Raw genomic sequence first — 22394 nt, forward strand, 5'->3', positions numbered from 1 at the left:
CCAGTCCCATATAGTCTATCACCTTCGTCTGCCACTCTTCCAGCGTGGGTAGTTCTTGTGTCTTCCAATACTTTGCTAAAAGAACTCTTGCTGCTGTTGTAGCATACATAAAGAACGTCCTATCTTTCCTTGACACCAATTGGCCTACCATGCCCGGGAGAAAGGCCTCTGGTTTCTTATGGAAGGTACACTTAAGTACCTTCTTAATTTCATTATAGATCATTTCCCAGAAGACCTTGATCCTTGGGCACGTCCACCAAAGGTGTTAGAAAGTACCTTCAGTTTCATTACATTTCCAACATTTATTATTGGGCAAATGATAGATTTTTGCAAGCTTGACTGGGGTTAAAAATTATTTCTCTGTGAGAACAGGATGCTGGGCACTGATAAGCCATTGGCCTGATGAAGCAGGCTCTTCCGGGTTCTTAATAAGTGCATGTTCAAATAAAGACATCAAAGCTCCAGAGCAGTGTTTCCCAGCTGATACTGGAATTCCCATCTACAATTCCCATCATCCCTGACCACTGGTCCTGCTAGCTAGGGATGGTGGGAGTTGTAGTCCAAAAACAGCTGGAGACTCAAGTTTGGAAAACGCTGCTTGAGGGCAAGCTTATGCTACTTGTGACCCAATGACTTAAATGCAGCCCACCAGCCTATGTAAGCAACAGTGCCATAAACCTGATTTTGTAGCCCACTTAAGGATACAAAAGTGTGTCAAGCACTCGGCATTCTGCAATACTTGGCAGAGGGCTACATTCAAGTTGCTGGATCTCAAATTCTGCAAGCCTGCTCTAGTGAAAGGTCTGTTAAAGGGAAGAAGTGCATCTTTTAACTTTGGTAAACTACTGTGTGTTAACAGCGTAGTTTCGACACAACCGGTTCCTTCAAATTTCAACACTAGTTACTCATCATTTTGCTAGCCGGTACCCTAAGCGGTTACAATCAGGGCTGTCATCAAAGGTTAGCACAGTAGGTCATCTGCCAAGGTCGCCTTGCTCAAGTGATAAGCTAAAGTTAACACCATTATTGCATAGTGTTCATTAACATCCATGAGCCCCGCTCCAATAGGAAACTTCCTTTGCTGCAAACCAGCATTCCCTGCATTTATGATAACTGCACTTAACAGTGTACAATCTGGCACTTTGATGGCACACCCCATCAAGATAAGAACATTGATGTAAAAATGGAAAGTACAGATGCTGCCGATTAAGAACCACACAACCAAATTGCATATTGTGCAGGCGACAGTAAAAAGCGACTCCTGTGCCTTTTAAATGGCTTGTTACATATTTTGGTTGCATATTAGATTATTTAGAGGCATGAGAATTAAGTGTGCCACACATCTGGTTTGTTTCCAATCTAAGCCAAGTATATAAAAAAAAATTCTATCAGGAGGAAAACTGAAGCAGCTATTAAGAGACCAAGATCAAGAATTGCAGAAATAATCTTCAACTCAGCTGAGACCCTTTAGGCCCAGAAGCAGCCAGTAGAGAAGGCCTTCTGAGCATGGAAGTAACTGAAGCTTGGAAAGAGGGAGAGGGGTGAAAAGGTGGGAAGGTTGCTGTGGTGCAAATACATGGTTGAGAGTGTCAGAATGTGGGGGCCACTAGGGGGCGCATCGGAAGATGGCTGACAATAACATCTCTCCGACCCACACGAGGTAATTTGGAGGCTATGATGGGTGTAATTAGCCTCCCTACCCCCCCCCCAGGATGGTGGGGGGGACTGCCCTTGCCTGCTGTGCCCTATACCACCCCCGAATTTGTGGGGATGGGGGCACTAGGCACAAAGCCCTCCTGTGGGATTCCGACGCTCCTGGACGCCGTCCCTGATCCACGCCACTAGCTGCAAGAACTTCAAAAGAAACAATTTGGATGAAGGAATGCACATATTTCAAGGAAGGAGGGGGAGTAAAGACTGCTAACAGAAGAGATCTCTGATAAAACAAGACAAGAATAAAACATGAGAAGATACGCCAAGATACGGTATGGCAAATGACTGATGGGGGAGGGGGGAAAACTTTCCTTTCTTTTCTTATGTGATTAAACAAGAATCCCCTCCCCTCACGAGTCAGAAATGTCGTTTTAAGGACTTAAGCTGTGGATTTAAGGCTGTGTGGAGATAAACTTTCGAACCAAAGCATATTTTAAGAACAGCGTGGAATGTATAAGAGCTTTGGAATGACGCAGTTAAAAATGCCGTAGCCATATTGGGAAGTTCTGTCGGAGGTCTTGAGTCTGGGAGGAGAAAGAGAGAAATAGAGCTGTTTATACATTGTGGGTGAAACTCCTCAGAGGGACTTAAGAGCGACAGTTTTGCATGATGGAAAGAGTGATGTTATCTATGAAGGTGATGATATATGGAAACCATCTCGATTTGAGGATTGGAAGAACGGAAAAATTCACACAGGATTATTATTGGTGTTTATCGGCTTAAGGAGACTATCAGAAGAGATCATAAAGAAAAAAGAGAAAATATATGAACAAGATGTGATGTGGAAACAGCAAGACAAGACTGGGTAGAATTATGAACTCTGTTTGGACTGATTTGGATTGATTTGGACATTAACGCAGTAGCAAGAAGATGATCAGAATCCCCCTTCGGATCTTGAAATATGGGTCCCCCCAACAAAATTTAAAATTCGGCTTTGTAATTCGGAATTTATGTGATGTGATTTAATTTGATTTGATTGGCCGGTTAACAAAAATTATTTTTTTAAAAAAAGAGAGTGCCAGAATGTGTGGAGGTAACGCTTTGCGAAGGTAAACCTCACAGCAGACATACAACAGTATGTCCAGGAGCGTTACACCTGCTTTCCCTGACCTTCTTGGCTAGAAAACGGGGTTTCCCCCCTGACTTTTTGTCCTCTCACAATTTGTTTGCTAGACATAACGCTTGGCTGGAGCATGACCAGGGACGCAGACATAATCAAGTATCGGGAAAAACTTTCAGGGAAATAATAATAATAATTTATTATTTATACACTGCCCATCTGGCTGGGTTTCCCCAGCCACTCTGGGCGGCTTCCAACAAAACACTAAAATACAATAACCTATTCAACATTAAAAGCTTCCCTAAACAGGGCTGCCTTCAGATGGTAGTTATTTTTCTCTTTGACATCTGGTGGGAGGGCGTTCCACAGGGCGGGTGACACTACCAAGAAGGCCCTTTACCTGGTTCCCTGTAACTTGGCTTCTCACAGCGAGGGATCCGCCAGAAGGCCCTCAGCACTGGACCTCGGTGTCCGGGCAGAACGATGGAGGTGGAGACGCTCCTTCAGGTATACTGGACCAAGGCCGTTTAGGGCTTTAAAGGTCAGCACCAACACTTTGAATTGTGCTCGGAAACGTACTGGGAGCCAGTGTAGGTCTTTCAAGACCGGTGTTATACGGTATCGGCAGCCGCTCCCAGTCTAGCTGCCACATTCTGGATTAGTTGTAGTTTCCGGGTCACCTTCAAAGGTAGCCCCAAATAGAGCGCATTGCAGTAGTCCAAGCAAGAGATAACCAGAGCATCCACCACTCTGGCGAAACACCCGCTGACACGTGTGTTCGCTAATGCTGGAAATGTGCTTAGATGGAAATACGTTGAGCTCAGGGTGGTTTCACTACTGTTTCCAGTCGTTGACTTCTGCTAATAAAAGGAGCCTCAGCAGAGCTAGTCGGCAGCTTGCTTGGAGCATGCTTGCCAGTGCGCTTCTACACAGCTCACCTGCATTCAACCGCCTGTCGTCTCCGTTACTCCTACAAGAATGGCTCTGCAAGGGGTGCCCACACCAACCTCCACACCCTGCCTCTTCTTCCTGCCAGTAAGCTGCAGTGACACCCATGCCAGGAAGCCAGGTAAACACCACTCCCCCTGATAGCTGCTCCTGTTTCAACCAGGGATGACTTCCGAATGTTGTTGAACTCAAGCTCCCATGATCCCTGCCAGGGGCTGATGGGAACTGGAATTCAAGCACATCTGAAGGGTCACATGATCCTCATCCCTGCTTGAAGAACTAGTGCCTGAGATTGCTTCTTTCCTCCTCCATCCCCATCCCTTTCCCCTTGTGTGTCACAACTTTTAGGGAAGGGGCTGTTTGACTACTGATCATTGCAAACCGAGAGCCTTTTTAAACTGAGGCGTGATGTAAAAATGCTTCAAATATATAAAACCATCCAGTCTGCAGGGGGAGCGTCTATACACCAAACGTCTCACTGAGTTGTGGCAGCAGCCACCCGACAGAGCAATTTAAAGTGCCTTGCACATCGTAGTCGCATTGAGCACACTGACTCTCAGACGTAACAGAAAACTGTCCATGAGCAATCTACATCCAGCTGTGACCGTGCCACTTCTCAGCAACAGCTGACATTTTACAATCTCGAGTAGTATATTTCACATCTTTCTCCACTTTGCCTTTTGGCAGACACAACCAATGATGTCAGAATTGGAAAAATGAAACAGCAAGCCTAACTTTTTTTAAAAAAACAAAAAAACCCAGCTTGCAGATGTCACTAGATTGGTAGTTAGCAGCTGACTCAGATCACCCCTTTTGTGTGCTGCTCTCTGAGGGGCTTGTGTCTAAGTGAGTTTCAAGCTCATAAATAGCTCTTTTTCAGAATGGTAAAAATAGAGTCGCTTCACGCAATGCTGTAAGCAGCAGTCTTTTAGAGATTGCTGTTCACGCAAGCAGCAGAACATGCGAGCAACAGACACGTGCAAGCTCACCTGATCTTCTTGTTTAGAGACTAAAATTCAGGCATAACACTGCTTGCCTTTTCTGTGTTGGCCACCTCGCCCTGGCTGTAGAATAGCCTCTCTTCTGAGGTACAACTGGTGCCAACACTGCTTATTTGTGGTATCAACTGAAGATACACCTCTCTGCTCAGGCCTTCTTGGTGGGCTGATATAGTTGAGGCCAACCGCAAATTAACCAAGTGTTTATCTGCTGTGCTATTAAATGTATATGGTTTCCATTGTAGTTTTGAAATGTTTGCTTAATGCGCTGCATCATTTCATTGTTTATTGCGTTTCATAGTCTAACCTGCTCTGCAATCATTAATTGCCACTTTCTGCTTGGCTTCTCAAGCAACACTTTAATATGGAATATGGGGGCCGGCCAGAGACTGAACCAAAGTGCCTTGAAGTGCAGGGGTGCAGCAGAAGGTGGAACTTCTAGGGTGGGGGGAGAAGGATGTAGCAACAGCACACACATAGTTCCACGTACTGCTGCTGCAACTACCGTATTTTTCGCTCTATAAGACGCACCAGACCATAAGACGCACCTAGTTTTTGGAGGAGGAAAGCAAGAAAAAAAATATTCTGAATCCCAGAGACATGTTCTGTTGCATATGCTGACTGTGTGTGTGTGTGTGTGTGTGTGTAAGTATAAGAAAGTGGAATACAGACACACACATATAGCCACACAAAGCCTCTTCAGGACAGGGGAAGCCTTCAACCTGCTGCCCTGAAGAGGCTTCGCACGGCTAAGCCAGAAGCTAGAACAGCGAGAGGGATCGCTGTGCAGAGATCCCTCTTGCTGTTCTGGCTTCTGGGATAGCTGCGCAGCCTGCATTCGCTCCATAAGACGCACACACATTTTCCCTTACTTTTTAGGAGGGAAAAAGTGTGTCTTATAGAGCAAAAAATACGGTGATTCTGTTTTAGTTTTGAGTTGTTTTCATTCATGTTCATTATAAACAGCCATGAGAACTGTCAAGGCTGAAAGACTGTCTACAATTTCGATTCACAGCACATAAACAGGAAGATTCCAATTGCCATCGTATCAGCTGTCTGTGGGAAGAACTGTGCAATGGAAGACAAGGGGTGTACTTTTAGGGTAGGGTTGCTCTCCAAGACAGCCAGAATCTGCGAAGGCAGAACTACGTAACTATTCTAGTAGAACTAGTACATCAGCTTGCTTTCCCTCTCCTCCCTTCCAATCCCTTTTTCTTCCTGAATTATACTATTTTATTTTATTTTTACTTTTTTATTCCCCTGCATGCAAAGACAAGCTCCGGCAGATTGAGCAGACGAGACCAACAGCTGGTCCAATGTTCAAGATGGTGGTTTCCATGTAGAGGGAAGTGAGGGGCAGATGGGGCTCATCAAGCCCATCTAAGAGAAGGAAAACTCTGATCCTAAATCTCTGTTTTCTTGCAAGATATCTTCAGGAGAAGAAAAGGCTAAGGAGTGAACCTTACACAAATCTGGAGTGAGATCCGTAAGGATGTTGGATGGCACCTTGTACGCCTCCTTGGTCCACATCAGTGAGGCTGAGAGGTGGGCTCTTGTTGTCTGCGCAGCCCAGGACCTCCATACAGGAAGGTCACTTTGGTGCTGCTAACACAGCAGTTTGACTTCACCCCCGGAAGCACACTCCATTGTCTCTCGAGACAGATGGATGCTAACAATGTATTTCTTTCATGTTTTAAGCCACCTTGAGCATGGTTTGGACTATGGAAAGGTGGCACACAAATGAAATTATGTTTGTATGGCTCAGGGATGCAGCTGGTGATGTGGAGCATCAGCTGCCTTGTCATATTGGTAAAATGGATGTCAAACAAGTACAGTGGACCCTCCGGATATGAACTTAATTTGTCCCGGGGATCCATACTTACCCTGAAAAGTCAATATCCAAAGGCACCGTTTCTGCGCATATGCGCATGGCGAAACCCGGAAATATACACTTCCGGGTTTGCCGCGTTCATAACTCGAAATTACATTACCCGAGGGTAACGTAACCCAAGGTACCACTGTACCTAGACTTTATTGAAAAATTTGGCTTAAAATATGACTAAACTTTTACGTTATGCTGGCAGGTGAAGATCAGATCAGTTCAAACCAGAATCTGCGAAGAATGAGTTCCTCAAGCATCCCCACATTCATTCAGCCTCACTGATATCTATATCTAATTTTAGCCCACCTGTTATATAGAGCCAGCAATGCTAGAAAAGTCACTGTATCTGGTTCTCTCTGAAAGAGAAGTCAATAGGACACACTGCATAGCAACATGCTATTGTTTGCCTGACTGCTTGTTAATGTACGCCCATCTCAGCTATAAATAGACTGGCTAAGATTTTAGCCTTCAACATGTTCCCATAAAACACATGGAATTTGTACCGTAATTCACAAAATATGCTGCAGAACTAAACAGATACAAGCAACCACTAAAACATTCAAGATACTTGCAGCACTATAAAAAAACAACTTTTAAATAGAAAGATCTATGTTTAAGCTAACCAGTTAAGAGGAAGATGTGCCATTTTCATACAACCTTAAAGGAAGATTTCAGGCGAACATTAAAAAGCACAAGCCATAAATCCAGGCTTGTTCCAAGAGTGCCTTTGGTTTTATGGGGTCTCTTAAGAAGAGCTGGAATATATCTACCGGTCTTCCGGTTTTCAATACAAAAAAATTCATCACACGCAAGTAACTCCTCAGACATTTACCAGAAAAGGCTCTTGGTAACATGGAGAGAGGAGGCTCTAGCTACTATAAGGTAAAGGTAAAGGGACCCCTGACCATTAGGTCCAGTCGTGGCCGGGTCTGGGGTTGCGGCTCTCATCTCACTTTATTGGCCGAGGGAGCCGGCATACAGCATCCGTGTCATATGGCCAGCATGACGTGCTTTCGAACTGCTAGGTTGGCAGGAGCAGGGACCAAGCAATGGAAGCTCACTCCATCGTGGGGATTCGAACCGCTGACCTTCTGATCAGCAAGTCCTAGGCTCTGTGGTTTAACCCACAGCCCCACCCGCGTCCCTCTAGCTACTATAAAAACCCACAAAAACCTTGATCCATGTTGATCTTAGTCTTTGCATTAACTCAGAGCTATTGTAGCAACCTAGCAGTTCGAAAGCACGTCAAAGTGCAAGTAGATAAATAGGTACCGCTCCGGCGGGAAGGTAAACGGTGTTTCCGTGCGCTGCTCTGGTTCGCCAGAAGTGGCTTAGTCATGCTGGCTACATGACCCGGAAGCTGTCTGCGGACAAACGCCGGCTCCCTTGGCCCATAGAGCGAGATGAGCGCCACAACCCCAGAGTCGGTCACGACTGGACCTAATGGTCAGAGGTACCTTTACCTTTACCTTATTGTAGCATAGTGACTAAGAGAACAAACTGGCGGCCATGAAATCCTCAGTTCCAATTTCATCTTTTCCATGAACTCAGTATGCGGCTTTAGGTAAGCCATTGAGTCTCACTCTTGCATCTGCAGTTTTGTAATTATACTGACCTCTCAAAGTTGCTATAAGGATTACTGACATAACATATGTAAAATATTTAAAACATGCTATATGAAGCAGCAAGTGGACGCTACAACAAAATGTTGCAGCGTATGCTAGGGCTGTGCATTGGATTTGGAAGAATCATGAGGTGAAGCAGGAAGCCTGGAAGGTATTTGGGGCAGAGCAGAGTGTCTACAAGTTGACATGAGTTGAAGCGGAGTCTGTGAAGTGCTTTATGGCACCACGACACTAAATACAACAAAGAAAATACCGTGTACGTGTGTCTGCTGAAAGCAAAATTAATGTCTACATTTACAATAACATGCTTACATGAAGACTGGATGATGGAAGAAGGGAGAGCGAACACCTCTGGAGAAACTGCAAGGAGGGAAAGCTGCAATGGGACCCACAGGTCTAGTTTGTAAACTTATGAGGACAAAAACAACACAAATAACATTTTACAAACATCGGTTTAGAAATTGTAAACAGCAATGGATGCCGAGATAATAGTTTACCTATCGTTCCTGGAACGTGTTTGCCTCTGAAACTAAAGCAGGCTGTGACGTTTAGGCAGTTCACTGGCTGTGTGTCATCGTGGCACTGGGGAGCTGTGATGTCAATGGAAGCTGGCAGGAAAATGGAGATGTCCATAGTAATGACAGGCCTGGATCTTAAAACAAGAACAACAACAACAAAAGCATTACTTTCGTAATAGTTAGTGGAGTGAAATGGCTTAAGAAACCGACCTATGGGTGAGAAGTCTATAGAAGTCTATCTACCTCAAGTCGTCTTAGGCAAGTCTTTCTGCCCAGCCCCCCATTTGCAACACAAGAATAAAACTACAGAACTACATTGCAGACTGGTTGAAACAATGTCTGAGATAATGTACAAACACCCAAAAGCACTATATAAATGCTAACAAGCTTGCATCTGGATAGATCTTGTTCACAGAAGCTTCTCTGTGCCTCTTATTTTGTCTCAGATGGCCTCTATTCTTTTTTTGAAGATATGGCATGATTTGCATGCAATAACTGTAGCGTTCTGCTGGGTGCTGTTATGTATGAAGAACCATCAGTGTGGAGTACCTCCACAAGTGGTTGCAGCAAACTTAACCTTATCAGTATCCTGACTGTTTGGAAGAAGTCTATTGTGCCGGCATGATTAAATATCTGCAACCATGTATGAGCCTCTTCACACAGCTTCCCATGCAGAACTGTCCCTGCAAAATTCTGTTTTCTAGATGTTCCTGTACTCTAAATACTAACTTGTTTGGTGTTCTCCTTCCCCAACTGATAAAGCTTTTGCCAAGTCAGAGAAAAGAGATGGGCGTGCTCCCTTGTATTACGTTTTAGGACTGCATTCTTAGAAGTGGCTTTGTAGAGCCATCAGTCACAGCCACCAAACCAGAGGACGTAGCCAACAAAACACAAAAAAGGAGATTGCCCCATAAGAACTGAAACCCCTGAACCTCATAGGCAAAGCTGGAATCAAGTCCTCAAAAGTATGATACAAAATTAGAGCAGTCCAGTTTTCAAAATACACAGAATTGTTAACAATTGTATTTCAAGATACACAATATTCATATGAACAGCCTTGGTTAATTTGATTCTTGCCAAGCAACAACTAGATCTGGAAGTCCACAAAATTCAATGAAGACCTAATTTGTTTATGGGAAACAGTCCCCAGGGAAAATGATAGCCCATTAGTACCCAGACCCTGTAATTATCCAGGGATGAGTTTGACATCATTTGACACCACTGTCCCTCCAGAGCATTTAGCAGTCACCGCTGCCATTTGAAAAAATCACATTATGTTTACTAATATTTTCTAATTGTCAGCCCTCTTGGTGGCCTGCTGTGAGACTGAAAAACAGGACATAAATAAGGTAAATAAATAAAATAACCAGTGGCTCAGATATCTCAGTAGGCATCTTGAGCCTTGTGAGAAACCATCAAATCAGCTGTCCCCAAACCTCACACTTTTTTGTACATCAAGACGGTATGAACAGCCGTGTCAAGAAATAGCCATGCCTTCGCAAAAGGACTAAATAACAACAATCAAGGTAGGTATCAAAATATAACAGCATCAACTGAGCTCTTCAGAGCAACTTGTTTTGCTGACTTGGAGCTGTCCATGGTTCTGGCATATCCAGATTTTAACAAACAAACAAACAAATTTTAACTAGGTAATCTTACAAATAACCCTCTTTAGACATTTCAAACATCATGTGGCAATTCGGCATTTGCTTTGTACTTGTTGAGGAGAAGCACCAGTGCATATGCTTTCAGCCATCTTTCTGAGCTGCATTTCTGAAATTTGCAAAGATTGCTCTTATGGCAGTGCACACATACAATTTAACTGGGTGTGTGTGTGTGTGTGTGCGTTTAAAAAGGAGTCCTTTACCATCCTTAAAATCTCACAAGATTACTTTTAGAAAATGATTGTGTGTGTAAGCTGAAATCAAGATCTCTTTCTTTTAAACAGGGCCAAGATGAGCAGTTTAATGCCGACTGAAATATGTATATTGCCAGAAAAAAGGGGAGGAAATAAATGGAATGAATAGAAACATATGTGTGTGTGTGTGTGTGTTTGTAAACACACACATACATGTGTACACACACATACACACACGTAATATGTATGTGTTGTAAGATCTGTGTAAGGTTTACCAAATGGAATGGAGAATATCTGCCTAACCTAACTTTGACCCAGACTCTGCCTGATCCCTGCTGCCAATAAAACCAGCACCTGCTCCTGAGTCTCTGTGACTGACTGCCACCACCTGCTGCCACCACCTTTCCTTCCTCATGGTTCCAGCCAATCTGCTGATAACTTCACTCAACACCCATGAGGCCTAGCCAACCACAACAGGACACAGTCATTTCCTGAAGAACACACGTCCAGTAATCCCCCCCAATTCCAGGTTAGGACAGAATTGCAAAAAAAAAAAAAGCAATTCTGTATTCATCTGAATACCAGTGACTGGGACACACAAGCAGGGAGAGCACTGCTGCACTTAGGCCCTGCTTGCAGGCATGGACATGTGGTTGGGCAGGAAGAGAACAGGATACCAGACTAGATGGGTTTCGGGTCTGTTCCAGCAGGCTTCTATTTATGTTCTTATGCTTATTTTTTCAAAGCCCCTCAAAATACTTGTAGACGCAATGCATGTATGTCAATTTCTCCCATCGCTTGACAACTTGTAAGTGAATGTGTGAACTTGCTCCCTTGAAAATTTCAAAGCTTGACACAAAGCGAGTTGACATGAAAGCATTGGTTAATTTATAATGGCTCGTTCAGAAAGTAGTAGTATTCAGAGACTCCATCTCCTCAGAGAATTGCAGAAGAACGATGTCAATCAGCTTTTGATTATCTCCTTTTACCGGTCAACAATAGAAAGTGTCCTTTCATACTGCATCACAGTGTGGTACGCTGGTTTGACATCATCTGATAGGAAGTGCCTACAGAGGGTGGTGAATACAGCACAAGATATTATGGGCTGTCCTGTGAATCCGCTGGATGAATAGCGGAAGAACGTTGCCTCAGGAGAGTGAGGAAAATTCTCAGGGATGATTCACACCCTGGCCGGCACTTTCTTGATCTCCTGCCCTCAGGCAGAAGATATAGAAGCATGATTAGTCGCGCCAACAGGGTAAAGAATAGCTTCTATCCGTGGGCTGTTAGGCTGCTGAATGAAAAGATAACAACAGGGCAACTGACTTTCAGGTTTGGTGTGTGTGTGTGTGTCCGTAAACGAGGGGAATTAAGACTAAGAGAGCTGAGTGGGGGGTGGTCGTGTAATCTCACTGTATACAAGTTGTACAAGTGACAATAAAGTACAGTGGTACCTCGGGTTAAGTACTTAATTCGTTCCAGAGGTCTGTTCTTAACCTGAAACTGTTCTTAGCCTGAAGCACCACTTTAGCTAATGGGGCCTCCCGCTGCTACCGCACCGCCGCTGTGCGATTTCTGTTCTCATCCTGAAGCAAAGTTCTTAACCCGAGGTAATATTTCTGGGTTAGCGGAGTCTGTAACCTGAAGCGTATGTAACCTGAAGCATATGTAACCCAAGGTACCACTATACTGGTTAATCTGTACAGTGGTACCTCGGGTTACAGACGCGTCAGGTTACAGACTCCATTAACCCAGAAATAGTAGCTCGGGTTAACAACTTTACCTCAGGATGAGAACAGAAATCGCACGGCGGTGGACCAGCGGCAGTGGGAGGCCCCATTACCTAAAGTGGTACCTCAGGTTAAGAACAGTTTGAGGTTAAGAACGGACCTCCAGAACGAATTAAGTTCTTAACCCAAGGTACCACTGTAATGGCTCATTCAGAAAGTAGTATATTCTATAGCAGGGGTGAGGAGCGTCAGACGTAGAGCCCAAATGTGGGGGGGCAGGCAGGACTCTCTGTCTGGCTCCTGGGACCCTGCTCAGGTCACAGTGACACCTCTTTTCCCCAGGCCACACCTTTCAGTAGCCTTGCTTCCCACACTCCTAGAATGGGCTTCTGTGGAACTCTGGTAATGGCTCTTACTTGCCTAGATGGACAGAGAGGGGAGTAAGAGAGTGTGTAGAAACTAGCCTACCATTTTCCTGCTCACTTTTCCTCTGGCCTTTGCCTAGCACTGGCCTGTGGCCCTCAGAACAGAAATGCATCCCGTGGGCTTATAATGGTTTCCCATCCCTGTTCAGAGAACCCTTTGCCCAAGTTGTGTAAACTGAAGGGAGAGGTTTGAAATATACTCAGAGTCGAGTGTGGATTTCATGCTCTTTATTCAGCTCATAGTAGTGAGGAGGAACTGAAATTCCCCCAGAATGTCTGCTTTATATACATTATTTACACAGTGGGCCCCACGTGATTGGCTAATTCCGGGATTCACCTGTAGGCCAATCAGGTTGAGGATTCACTTCCACCTGGAGCTGGACTGAGTGGCTTCTGTGGACCAATCACACTGCTGCATTCTGGACCCTATTGTTCTAGGACCAATCAGACTGCTGCATTCTGAATCCTATTGTTCTAGGACCAATCAGACTGCTGCCTTATGGATCCTATTCAACTCAGTACATAACAGGTTCTTCTACGGTGTGGTGAAAAGGAATGGCTTCAGTGAGGCTCACTGCTGGTCTCCTCCCAGGAGATGTCTTTAACATCTGAGAGAGCCATTAAAAGAATAGCCCAAGATGACACAGTGCCTCAGCAAGGAAAGGAGGGAAGACCAGGCAGCTGCTTTTCCTGATGGGGCTTAAAGCCCTTTTGGTTCCTTCCTTTCCTCTCCAGCTCCTCATTCCATCCCCCAAGCTCTTTCACAGAGCACCAAGGTGGCCTTGCTTTCTTGTTGGAGGCCAAGCAGTTGACTTGGGATTTGGGGAGAGGTTCTGCCACTTCAGGAAATGGCTGTAGCTCTGCCTTTGTGATCCCAGAGGCAGGGTCCTGCCCCCAGAAGAATCCCCCTTCCTCCTGAAAGGGGCAAAGAACCTGCAAAGAGGGGGGGAAATCAACCTAGCTGATCTCCCACTGAGTTGTAAGATGCCACAAGCATATTATGCACCCATGGTTGTCAACAGAGACATGCGTGGCTAATTCCTAGCATCATGAACTTAGACTTAACAGGCTTCCTTTGAGAACCAAAGTATGATTGTCTCCTGGCTACCCTCTTGCAAATTATGACCAAGAGCTTTGCATTTCTGTAACACAGGCCTGACTTGTTGCTAGGGCTGTTTCAAGTTGAAAAGGAGTTCAATCATATGGCTTTTATGGCCTTGCACTGGTTTTCTGTGCCACATGACGCTGGGGATTGGTTACGGGATCAAAGAGCCCATTCATGCATTAAGAACTGCCCAAATTCAGAGTCTGAGCGACAGCTTCACGTTTCCCTGAAACATCCTCAGTCCAGTGACCAGGGATAAAAAATGGCAGAAATTGTTTTGTTTTGTTTTTTATGCTATCACACTAAATTGTTCTAACGTTTTGCTGATTGATTTTACATACAATGTATTTGAACTGCTTTATTAGACTGTGACAACACCCTACAATGAAGGGCAGGGTGTAAAATTTATAAATAAACAAATACCATCCAAGCATATCTGCTGCATGCCGATAAAGCCATCTGTGAAATCAGAAGGTTGCAGCCAAGTATGGGAAACATCCGACCTTCCAGAAACTGCTGGACTGGAACTGCCATCATCCCTAGCCATTGGCCATGCTTGCTGCGGCTGATGGGACTTGTAGTCCAGTACCATCTGAAGGGTCAAAAGTTCCCTATATTTGCTCTAGACTCATTTCTGGGAAATACAGTGGACTATTGCCTATTGCACCCAAGTGCAGAAGTGGCCTGCATGATATTAGTTCCTGCAGCAGTTGCCCCATACTTTAATATTTTTTTATTATTTATTTATTTATTCATTTATTCATTCATTCATGCCCCACCCATCTGGCTGAGTTTCCCCAGCCACTCTGGGTGGCTTCCAACAGAATATTAAAAACACGATTAAACATCAAACATGAAAAACTTCCCTAAACAGGGTTGCCTTCAGATACCTTCCTTGCCTTTAAAGATTTCTAGAAAAGAAAATTATCTGTTTTCACAAGGTGCTTGTTCCAAGTCTGAAGTTCCTGCAGAAGAATCTTATTCTTAATCAAGAGCCATAATACTGGTTCCTCCGATAGTGAACACAGAATCAAAACCAAAATGTGGCTACGATGAAGCAAGGGGAAGGGATTAGCATATTTGTGGGAAACTTGAGGTCTCCAAAAGGGCAGTTTGGTATTTTAAAAAATGCCTAAGAGGGTGAAAAACTGTCCGTTGCATCCTCAGTCACTATGGAATGCTGAGTGCCAGCTGGAAAAGAAGGCCAGTTACCTCTCCTCCTTGGAAATGGCGGACAGGACCCTGAACAGGGGAGGCAGATCCATTGAGGCAGGGGTCAGCAAACTTTTTCAGCAGGGGACCAGTCCACTGTCCCTCAAACCTTGTAGGGGACCAGACTATATTTGGGGGGGAAATGATGCAAGAGCACCACGAGCCCCATTGGCTTCTTACCTGCGTCTTGCAAGCTGCAGGGGCTGGCAGCGGCGGAGGGACGATGAGCAGTGCACTAAAGGGCTCTAGAGAGGGGCTGCTTTAAATGGTGGCCACTCGAGCGCTGCTGCTGCTGGCACCAACAAAGCCCAGCCCCCTTCCTCCTTTAGGCAGGGCGGGGAGAAGCCAGAAGGAGGGAGGGAGGAGGCGGCGGCGCCGTGAGAGAGAGAGGGAGGGAGAGGGAAAGAATGCACACGCTGGCAATCCACACAGTGGTTTCCGGACCATCCGCGGGCCAGATCCAGAAGGCGATTGGGCCTGATCCGGCCCGCGGGCCTTAGTTTGCGGACCCATGCATTAAGGCCAACCTGTCAGCCTTCAGTCAGATCATGACTGCCTGCCATCTTACTTAAAATAAGTCAGAGGTGGCTCTGCCTATCATTGGCTCTGGCTCCACCAACTGTTGGGTCTCCTGCCCTACCAGTCGCCTTTTAGGAGGAAGGATACACTGCAGCATTTTGTTGCAGATTCCACTTGTAGCTTTCTATTGCCTGGCTGGACGCATGCTAACCATTATTGTAACTGACAGCAGCTTGTCACCTGCTACAACATTATGAGAAGGGGTAGTTCTCTCAAGCCAGTGTTCGTTTCATCTAGCCAGTGTAACCACAACACCAGAACCTCAGAAGGCATGCATCAATAACTTATTGCTGTGCAATTATGATAAAGTGCACAATTTAGGGCAACTTATTGAATTCTCTAAAACCCTCCCCAAACCATATGCAGTATGGTTCTGTGATGTGCCCTTTTGTCTGCAGACAGGGAATGGAACAATTATTTTTCTTAGGCTGCTTATTGACCCATATAAAGGTAAAGGTAAAGAGATCCCTGACCATTAGGCCCAGTCGCAGACAACTCTGGGGTTGCAGCGCTCCGCTCATCTCGCTTTACTGGCCGAGGGAGCTGGAGTACAGCTTCCAGGTCATGTGGTGAACCAGAGCAGCACACAGAAACGCCGTTTACCTTCCCGCCGGAGCGGTACCTATTTATCTACTTTCACTTTGACATGCTTTCAAACTGCTAGGTTGGCAGGAGCAGGGACCGAGCAATGGAAGCTCACCCCGTCGTGGGGATTTGAACCACCAACCTTCTGATCGGCAAATCCTAGGCTCTGTGGTTTAACCCACAGCGCCACCCACGTCCCTATTGACCCATATACTAAGCGCAATAAACTGCCCATGGTTTACCAGGGTGATAGTTGCTCACATCAATCTGGAATAATAATAATAATAATAATAATAATAATGATGATGATGATGATGATGTTTGCACCATCCATCTGCTGGCTGGATATAAATGAATATGTGCACCCTTTGAGAGTCGCCATCAATCCCCCCAAATCAAAGCAGCTTCACCAAAAGCTTTTAATATCACTTGGCAGAATGTGTGCTGCTTTTGGCAAAGAAACTTTGCAGAACTTTTTTGGGGGGAGTGTGGGCTGGGGAGGAGGCAGAGGCCGCCTTGCGACTTTACCCTAATCTTAATCCAAACAGCGAATGCAGCACACTCCCTGACAGCCGGTAGCTGCAACTCATCAGCCACACCACATGTGTCGCTTGTAATGCACAGATCTCTAAAGAAATAAACAGAGGCTGTTGTGGTGGGTGGATTCTGGTTGATGCGGGAACCTGCAAAGCCTACCGGATCTGCCCTTCATAGAAATGCAGTATGACACCAAGAAATGGATACAGCAGCATGGATGCCTATAACGTTAAGGTTTTTGTTACTTCTGGATTTTCCTAGAGCAGCAGTACATGGAGATCCACGCTGCTTGCGTTTTATGAACTTATCATGGCACATCAAGGTGGCAATGCTTATGTTCCCCCGCCTGAATGTTGCAACACAAACTTGGTACAGTGGTACCTTGGTTTAAGAACAGCTTAGCTTATGAACAATTTGGATTAAGAACGCTGCAAACCCAGAAGCAGGTGTTTTGGTTTGTGAACTTTGCCTTGTAAGCAGAACATGTTGAGTGTGTTCCATTTGTAAATTGAGTCCCCTGCTGCTATGGGAAAGCATGCCTTGGTTTAAGAACGCTTTGGTTTAAGAATGGACTTCTGGAATAGATTAAGTTCGTAAAACAAGGTACCACTGTATATGGGAAATATCCAGGAAATGCAAGTGTCCTTTCCCATAATGTACTCTCCCAAGCACAACACGGGAAGCCAATTGTGCAGACTAGTTGCCCTTGTTGGAACCATCTTCATCATCTGTGTTAACTACATGCACTGGCAGGTAAAGAGGAGCAGTGATGAAGCAGAATCGGGTAGCAGGTGATGCTGGAGACCCGACTGGAGAGCCACTGCCACTGGAGAGCTGCCAGTGCTTGGGATAGACAGACCGAAGGTCCAATTGCATGTACAAGGCAGCTTCATAGGTTCTGCTCAAGAAGGAATGGAGAGAGAAATACAGGGCTGTCTCACAACACAATGAAACACACAACTGGAAAAATATTCTGGCACATGCCCTATAATACCAAAGAGAGAGAGAGAGAGAGAGAGAGAGAGAGAGAGAGGGAGAGGGAGAGGGAGAGGGAGAAGGAGGAGAGGGAGAGAAAGAACTCTTAGCTGCCTCCATGGCTGTGAATGGTATTAGTTGGAGGAGGAATATGGTGGGACAGAGCAACAATTCAGGTGTAAAAGGCCCATTTCCAACACTTTGGAGAATACAGTTGTTAGCCAGTGATGCTTCTCGTGGGAAGCACACAAGAAGAGCATGGTAGTGGCAGCCACTCCTTGTTTCTTTTCTCCAGCATCTGCTGAAACAGAGATACTGCCTCTGAATATGTAGGTTCCATTTTAGCTATTGTGGCTGGGCAAGGAGAGGAAATGGGGAACTGCCTTGAAATATGGTTCATGGCGCAGCTATATAGCACAAACCATTTCTACGTGCCTCCAGAAAATGACATCTGTTTGCAATAGAAAGGTATCCAAAAAATGGGAAACCGTAAAACAAGTACAAAGGGGTGCCTAATTGAACGAAGGATGCCCATAATTGTGTTTCTTCTAAGTTGCGTTCTGATTGGTGCTGATACACTAATGAGCGGCCCTATAAAACAGCAAAAGAAAAACCCAGAGCTTCTCATTTTTCCACCATTTATTATCAGACTTCTTTGTTCATTTCATGGGCATGTTACTCCAGCTGTTTCCTCTAATCAGATCATCTACACACCACCTCTCTCTCTCAAGCCTTTTCGGCAGATCACAGTCACAAAACAAAACACCATTGCTATCTTCCCTAATTTTGCAGTCACAAACTGGCAATTTAACTGAACAGTATCACACGATTTCCCAAACAGTTGCACATGCATCTCCTGTAGCAGTATAAAGAGAGGAAGTACTGAGTGTACAGGTTGCTCTGTCTCAAGGCAAATCTTAAAAAATGTAGTATAAACACCAACAATTGGAAAACACTGGCCTGCGAGTGCTCCAGTTGGAGAACAGCCTTTACCAAAGGTGTCACGGGCTTTGAAGACACTCGAACTCAGGACCCAAGAGAGAAACATGCTAAGAGGAAGGCACACTTGGCAAATCCACACCGCCATCAACTCCCTCCCGAAACCAATGTCCCCACTGTGGAAGGATGTGTGGATCCAGAACTGGCCTCCACAGTCACTTACGGACTCATTGTTAAAACCGTGTTTATGGAAGACAATCTTACTCGGCTGCGAGTCATCGCCAAAGAAGAACCTGCTATGCTCCTTCAACACTTTGCCACTATTTATTGACAACTGATGACTTTGCTGCATCTAAGTGAACAACACCTACAAAACTGAGTATCATTCATTCAATTCTACGATGCTCTTTAGGAGCTCAAATAAATCAATACTATGGTGTTCCGAGAGCTTAAACAAATCAATGAAAGAGAATTAACAGCACTGTTTCTCTGTCGGCCAGAGGTGTAAACAAGGGGAGTTATGACCGTGTGTGAAATGTAGGAATGTAGCATATATGATCCAATGCTCAACAGTACAGCGCTGCTTCAACTGGAGTGATCATGAAAAGAACAGTTTAACACCATTTGTAGCTGCTGTGCATACAGTGTTGTTTGTGTACAACCACTTGAGCATACTGTAGAAATATTAACCTGCAGTTGCTGCTATTAGTGCTTGGCTGTATTGTTAACAGGTATAAACACTCTTTACAGCCAATGTCCAGAAAGTAAAAAATGGTTGCACATGCAAGACTCAGTGGCAATTTCTTCCCAAGATAACTTGTAAGAGGAACAGCAAGAAACTGCAAGATGCACAGAGATCAACCTTATTAAAGGGAAGGCGGTAAATTGAGCTTACCTTAGAAGAATCACATTGTTTGACATAAAGGCTCCTATCGTCACATCTGAAAATAAGAGAAAACATTTAGAGAAATTTGCACAGGTGCGCAACATCCACATCCAAAACATACTAAAGTTGTTAAAAACAAATCTCTCCCTTCTTGCAATGTAATATTCCCAGTTAATATATTCTACCACTAATATCTTGCATACCATAACATGCATCTCAGCTTGGTCCACACGTCCAAAAGAAACAGACATAATCAAGGTACCCAGGTTCACCACAACAAGCAGAGTTGCCTGACCACCATCCAATTATCAGCTTGCAGTTATCTACTGCTTTTCCCAAAAAAACTGGTCATTGGCAGTTGCCCTTTGGCTAATCTGAGACCAATTTCATGGTTTGTGAAGGTACCATAGTCGTTGGTCTTTTTAACTTCACATTAGCTGAGATTTATCATCCTCTTCCTAAAAGGTTGCATGATCAGGGGAAAAGGATTATTTATTGCTGCTCAGATCTGTTCCGAAGGAAATAAGTTAGTCCAACTACAAATAAATAAATAAATACCCTGAAACATGTGGACATTTTTTAAAAAAGAAGGAAACTAAAGGGAATTGGGTGTATATACAAAATTGGTCCTTTCTTCCTTTTTAATTTTATTTCCCAACTTTCCTCCAAGCTACTCAAGATGGTATACATTGTCGTCCCCGCCCCCCAATATTATATCACAACAATCCTGTGAGGTAAGTTAAGCTTAGTTAGTGATATGTACATTCTCCCCTTCATTTTCTTCTATTTCTATGATCTTTTCATTCGTATTATCCATTCTTCCATTCCATTTCATCTGTTTGTTTGTATTCTTCTTCTTTACCAGTATTACAAACCTACCTGGATAGCCATTTCCATCCATGTCAACTCCTCCAGAAATGGACTGGCCAAACATCTGTAACATTGGGCTTACTCTCCTCCCAGGTATTCTCTGCAATAGACAACACAGAACTGGAATCAGTGGAACCAAGAAAAATATAGCACCGAAGTTGCTTACAATCCATTGGATTCAATGGCAAAATCTCAATAATTTTAATGGAATTGGAATGCATGAGCTGGGAACCACATGTCCATTCAGGTCTCACTGTTAAGCAAGGGAAATAAAATAAAAAGGGACATGCAAGTTTTTCCAGCTCTTTCGAATTCTCACACACTGGATCTAAATCACTAACATTACACCTCCTCTGTTCAAGGCTATTCTGTTTGAGGCAACATGTAAGCAATGACACTGGGTTATTTGCAAGAAAAAGACGCTCTATCCACAGGCTCCTTAGCACATTGTTCATTCTTCTGAACCACCTGTGTGAGAATTCACCACTATCTGCCCCCCAAAAGTATAATGCGCAATTCTACTAGCGACTCCCTCAGTCAGTTTCAACAGAGTAATATTGATTTCTGCTTTGAGTGTGTGATTTGTGAGATCTCTTAATAAGATTTCAACTCAGAGCAAGGTCTCTAATCCCTAACAGCACTACTGGTCCAAGACCCATAAGGCAGTTGTCAACTGACCCTCTGCTAGCCCATTTAACAGATGGATGGGTTCATAGAGCCCTTAGCACAGACCATGCAGAAAAACATTGTAAAATACCGCACTGAACACGACACCTCAGTTTTGGAGAAGGGGGTGCAATTATTGTCCTGCACTCTCAGTTTAGTGCTAAAGCATCAATCTGGCTGGATGCAAAGCTCCCCAGGTGGACATGGATTAGAAAAAGAAATATAGTATGCAACAACAGCAGCAAGAATACTCGTCGCAAAGTATTGGAAGACACAAGATCTATCCACCTTGGAAGAATGGCAGATGAAAGTGATAGACTATATGGGACTGGCAGAAATGACTGGCAGAATCCGAGACCAGGGAAAAGAGACAGCGGAAGAAGATTGGAAGAAATTTAGGGACTATCTTAAGAAACATTGTAAAATTATTGAAGGCTAGAACGATGTTGATTCAGAAACTAAGGAGTTAAAAGCTGTAATGATTATGTGATTAAGAAAAGAAAGGTAAAAAAGTACATAGAAATTAGGGAAAGGATTTGCTGAATTGACTTAACTAGAGAATAGAATACAGAAAGGGGAGGTATGAGGAGGTCGGGAAAGTAAGTTTTATGAATATAAGGGAAGGAAATTATACCTGTTTTGTATGTATGTTTTTTCTTTTTTGGATGGTATGTATTGTTATTGTTTTTGTTTTATTGTTTTGTTTATTCTGTTTTATATAAATCCCGAAACTTTTAATAAATATATTATAAAAAAAAAATAGAAAAAGAAATATAAAGGGTGGTAATACTGACCAACTGTCAGCTGGGAAATTAATAGAAAACAACGAATATCTCAAGCTTAAAGGAAAGGAAAGCACTCTAAAACTTCTTCTCTTAAAAAAGCAATGAAGAAAACTTTCCCACTCTTGGACTTGATAACACTAAAGCAACTGAAAGCAGCTGAACTCCTCAAATTACATTTACACAAGAGAATGTGGCTAGGTTTTTGCGGGGGGTCCCTGTTAGGGTGGCAAACCAGGGCTACGCATATCCCACAGACATCTGCAGGCTATTAGGGTATAAAGATTGCAGTCTAATGCTACACAGCTTTGAGAGCTGCAGACAGAACCAAAGGCCCTGAATCCTAGCCTGATAATATTTATCTAGCATACACATTTATCTGCAAGCCAATTAAAAGTGCTTCATCTGTATCCAAATCTCGCTGCAGCAGAGGTAAAAATCAGGCATTCAAAATGAAATGGGAGGGGTAGGAGTATCTCACTGTAAACAAATGATCCTTTC

The 22394-nt window shown here is 44.1% G+C and overlaps 1 protein-coding gene across 1 annotated transcript in view; it reads right to left on the bottom strand.

Moving 5' to 3' along the window:
* The window catches only part of ITGA9 (integrin subunit alpha 9), a 245911-nt gene that overhangs the window by 165030 nt on the left and 58487 nt on the right, over positions 1–22394 (bottom strand). Inside the window, exons 12-14 of the mRNA XM_083577706.1 lie at positions 20455–20545; positions 19585–19630; positions 8724–8878 (exon numbers count right to left, since the gene is read on the bottom strand). Coding sequence (XP_083433832.1) covers positions 8724–8878; positions 19585–19630; positions 20455–20545 — 292 coding nt within the window. The remainder of the gene's footprint in view (positions 1–8723; positions 8879–19584; positions 19631–20454; positions 20546–22394) is intronic.

This window comes from Podarcis filfolensis, assembly GCF_964270895.1.
Source record: "Podarcis filfolensis genome assembly, chromosome: 12".
In the NCBI taxonomy this organism is placed as follows: domain Eukaryota; kingdom Metazoa; phylum Chordata; class Lepidosauria; order Squamata; family Lacertidae; genus Podarcis; species Podarcis filfolensis.